This window comes from Monoraphidium neglectum (assembly GCF_000611645.1).
Source record: "Monoraphidium neglectum strain SAG 48.87 unplaced genomic scaffold scaffold01035, whole genome shotgun sequence".
NCBI lineage: Eukaryota > Viridiplantae > Chlorophyta > Chlorophyceae > Sphaeropleales > Selenastraceae > Monoraphidium > Monoraphidium neglectum.
This window is the reverse complement of record NW_014012593.1, coordinates 13,193-17,473: the sequence shown is the minus strand read 5'-3', so window position 1 is coordinate 17,473 and position 4,281 is coordinate 13,193. Positions and strand designations below refer to the sequence as shown.

Genomic DNA, 4,281 nt, shown 5'->3' with positions numbered 1-4,281 from the left:
GCGCCGTCGCGGGCGCGGCGGCGGCCCCCGGCGCGCGTGACGCGGCGGCTGCGGCGCCGGCGGCGCGCTGCCGATTGCCTTGTGCTGCTGCTTGCTGCTGCGGCCCGCCATCATTAGATGGCCCGGCCACGCGTTTGGTGGCGGGCTGGTCGGACGCCGACACCGGGCCCGAAGGCGAGTGTTTGGTGCCCTGCGCCGCCGCCGCCGCCGCCGCGGCAGCCGCAGCCGCGTCGATTTCCACCTTGACGAGCCCCAAGCCCAGCTGCTGCGCGCGCACTGGCGGAGGGGGGCCCCAGGCGAGGTCCTGAGGCGACATGCGGCCCTGAGACTGCCCAACGGCCTGCCCCTGGTACCGCAGTTGCTGCTGCTGCTGCTGCTGTTGCTGCTGCTGCTGTTGCTGTTGCGCCTGCTGCTGCTGCTGAGCCCGCCATTGCTGCTGCTGCTGCTGCACCAGCCCTGGCGTTTGCCGCATGTTAAGCTGCGCCTGCGCCTGGGCCTGGTGCTGCTGCCCCTGCTGCTGGTGCTGCTGCCATGGAGCAGCAGTGCTGCGAGCCCCCGTTTGCTGCGCCCCACCCGGCAGCATCCCCTGCATGCCACCGACGCCCATCGCTGCCAGCTGCAGCATGGCCATTGCTTGCTGCTGCTGTGCCGCCTGCTGAAGCTGCGCCACCTGCTGCTGCTGTTGCTGCTGCTGTTGCAGCTGCTGCTGTTGTTGCTGCTGCAGCTGCTGCTGCTGTTGCTGCTGCTGGAGTTGCAACTCCAGCTGCTGCTGTTGCTGGAGTTGCTGCTGCTGCTGAAGTTGCTGCTGCTGCTGGAGTTGCTGTTGCTGCGCCAGCTGCACCGATGCCGCCTGCTGCTGCCCCCCAGAGCCCCCCGGGGACGCCGCCGAGCCCCCTCGCTGCTGCTGCGGCTGCTGGGCCGCGACTGCTGCCGCCTGCGGCCCCGCCGCTGCGAGCATGACCTGCTGCTGCATGGCGGCCTGCTGCTGTGACATCAGCGCCGCCATAGACTGCTGCACGCACAGCTGCAGCTCCATCATCGCCTGCAGCTGCTCCATCGTGGAGGCCGGCACCACCCCGGGCGTGGCCATCATGTCCCTGTGCTGCTGCTGCAGTGACGTCATCAGGCTGCGGATGAGCTCGGTCGGCCGGGGCCGCGGGGGCTCTACGGGGTCTGGAGGCACGGGAGCATGGGGGGAGAGGTGAGGGGGCCGACGCGCTCGAGTTATGGGCCTGTCTTCTCGAGCGGCCTGCGGCACAAAGAGCGCGCCGTCCGGCCGGCGGGCTGCAAAGGCGGGCGTGCCGGCCGTCACGCACCTGTCTGGGTGCCGCAGGCCTTGGTGCTCGACGAGGGGCCGCTGGCCGCGGATGGGGTCGAAGGACCAGCAGCTGCAGGGTGGCCAGGCGCCCCCGCCACGGCCGCCACCGCCGTCCGCACCCCCTCCTGCGGACCAATGCGTGCGAGCATCCGCCGACGCGTCAGGTATACACGACGGCTCGGTACAGCTGCGATGGCTAGCAACTCGGCAGAGCTGGCCCACGGCAGCGCCGCAGGCCCGTCAGCACTGCGACCCCCCGCAACCATCCTGTGATGCAATCATGGCCTCCCTGCCGCGAGTCCTCAAGTTATTTCATGATTTGACATCTTTGTTGGTGTCTGCTGCCCTCACCTTGTCGTCCGTCAGCCGGATCTTATTGATTACATCCGTGGCCTCTGACGGCAGGTCTGGCGGCGCCTGCAGCAGGTCCTCCAGCGGCGCCAGAGGGGCCTGGCCGGCGCTGAGCGCCGCCAGGGCCGTGCGCAGGCGCTCGTTGTCGGCGGTGAGGATGTCGACCTGGCGGTCGGGGGTTGGTATGGAAGTTGCTGTGTTGAGGAGGGGGGGGGAGTCAGGCGGTTTGAAGGGCGGAGTGTGCGCGAGACGCCCGCTGCGGGCTCGGTCGTGTACCTCGCCTGGGCATATCCGTGCCATGCGGCTGCAAACGCGCTCATGCTCCTCCCGCCGTACTAGGGACGCCCACCTGATCGCTAAGCGTCTTGATCGCATTCACACGGCGCTCGCGCACACGCTTGGCGGCCTCCCTGTTCTTCAGGCGCCTGGCGAGCGCGGAGCCACAGCGCATGCCGTCAGAGCAAGGGCTGAAGTTGTCGAGAGCAATTCCGGGGCCTCGTTCCGGGGTTCAGGAGGTCATGCGCCTCGGAGGAGGCCCTCTCACTCGAGTGCCTGGCACACCTGATCGCAGCCTTATCGTCCAGCCCCATGGCGGCATCCTCTCCACCAGAAGAGCTTCCATCGCCTGCTCGCGGGGTGCGCCCCATGCTCAACGCGTCCAGAGCAACACTCCACACAGTTGTGGGAAGTGGTGGCCTTTTGCCGGCCGTTTGTAACGAAGTACACTTCTTCCAAACTAATGCTCTGTTAACCAGGCCTCTGGACAGCTTGACCCGCAATCGGCCCTGAGTTTGCCTCGAGGAGCAACACCCTCAAGATCAATCACCGCAGATATACATGAAGTCGCTGAAACCAACGCAGGGGTCAAGTGGCAGCTGATCCAAGTACCGGTGTGGCCGAGGGGTGGCAGCTGCATCCACATCCGCCTGGGTGACTAGAGATGCCACATGCGCGCCACCCGCGATTGGGCACGAGGTGACTGCCATTGCGGTGCGCCCTGCAAGGTGGAGGCGACCTAGGCGCTTCATTCAGGTGTCACCCAGCTGATTGGGCCAGTAGCCCCGCATTGTGTTGAATGCAATGTCTCCTGAAAAGCACCGCGGGCGAAATCCTGCCGACTTCGTGTTCGGTTCAGGTCTACCCAGCATTGCCACAACTGACGGCATGCCAGACAGACTGCTCAGACGGCCGCGCCGACAGCCAAAACAATAATGACCAAGCGGCGCCGCCATCTCTGCATCACTTGGTGCCTGAATGGCAACCCTGCCCGCGAAGGCCGCGCCACGTCTGGGGAAGGGGTGCCACAGCCGCCGTCGCAAACCCGGCGTCAGGCCAAGACAGTTCGTTTGTTTGTCGACATTGCTGCTTGCGTTGCTCAGGCGACATGTAGCCCATCCCAGACCTGCGCCATGTCATCTCCCGCCTGCCGTACAGTACGCCACGCAAGCGTGTTTGATCGATGGGGCGACGCACCAATTCAAAGCCTCTGATCAAGTTGTCGTACCGAGCACACACTGAACAAGCTGAGTTTACCTTATCGTAAACTCTGGAACCGGGACCGGCCTGGCTTTGACATCGAGGCTCTTCAAGCACGCCAGCGAGCAGCCCAGCGCCACGCGCGAGGGCGCGACTTTGATTACTTCACTCTCTCACACAGTATTTCACGCTCCTGGAAGCTCTCGCTGCCGACGCAAGGGGCGGGAAAGGCCACGAGATCAGAGTGACCTCACTGATGCGCGATGTTGCGCGGCTACATCTGGTGGCGCATCGCTGGATGATTCTAGGTGAGTCTCAGGAACCGGTGGTCACCCGCCTCACAATTGCGTTGCCACCAACCGCCTGGACGCTGCTGGGCGCGCGCGCGCGTGACGAGTCCCGCGTGGCGCAGCTGTTGCTGCGGCCACACGCTTCAAGCCCTGCCTTGCCAATCTAGGCTCGTCATTGGCTGATACACCGCTCGCGCGCTCTTACTCGCTGCGCCGCGCGCGCCGCAGCCACTTGCGCTGCCAGCCTCGCCCAGGCAGCGGCATCTGGCGGCACCGGCCTGCTGCTGGTCCTGGACGCAGCTTCCCTATTCCCGGCACCCACGCCTGCGTATGGCGGCGGGAGCACAGTCAGCAGCATGGGCCCCGCAAAGGGCACGCCCAAGGCGCCGATGGCGTCGCGCGCGGAGTGCCAGGCGCTTTGCGCTCGGCTGCCCGGCTGCGCGGCCTGGGCATTCTGCGGGCTGCCGGGCGGCTGCGGCAGCGGCTGCGGCGCCCATGTCGCCGCACTCCCTGGTGAGCAGCGGAGCGCAGCTTGCATGGTGCCGCTGTTGCTTTGTGCCCCCCCCTGCACACTTCGCGACAAGCGTGCGACCGAGAGTGACCAATTTGTGGGCCCGTCAGGCTTCCATCCTCGCTCGTCCCTGCTTATCCGTCGCGCCTGCCATCTGCTTCGCGCAGGGAAACCAGCGCGGTCGGACGCAGGCTCGCCCCGATCAGCCAATCTTCCACTGCTGACCTTTGGGCCGTACCTCTCCACCGCCAGCGGCAAGACGGGCTGCCAAACAGGCCAGCAGGACAAGTGGCCGCAAGGGATGTGCAGCCTGTTCGGCTCAGGAGACCTGATCA

General features: G+C 66.3%; 1 protein-coding gene across 1 annotated transcript; it reads right to left on the bottom strand.

Moving 5' to 3' along the window:
- Positions 1 to 113: 113 nt before the first annotated feature.
- Positions 114 to 2,259, bottom strand: MNEG_6403 (hypothetical protein; the record flags this gene model as incomplete). Its single annotated transcript, XM_014045126.1, has 6 exons — positions 114 to 145; positions 574 to 1,173; positions 1,317 to 1,443; positions 1,670 to 1,834; positions 2,019 to 2,094; positions 2,231 to 2,259. 6 exons carry the CDS (start codon positions 2,257 to 2,259, stop codon positions 114 to 116), a joined length of 1,029 nt encoding a protein of 342 aa, XP_013900580.1.
- Between the last annotated feature and the right edge of the window lie 2,022 nt (positions 2,260 to 4,281).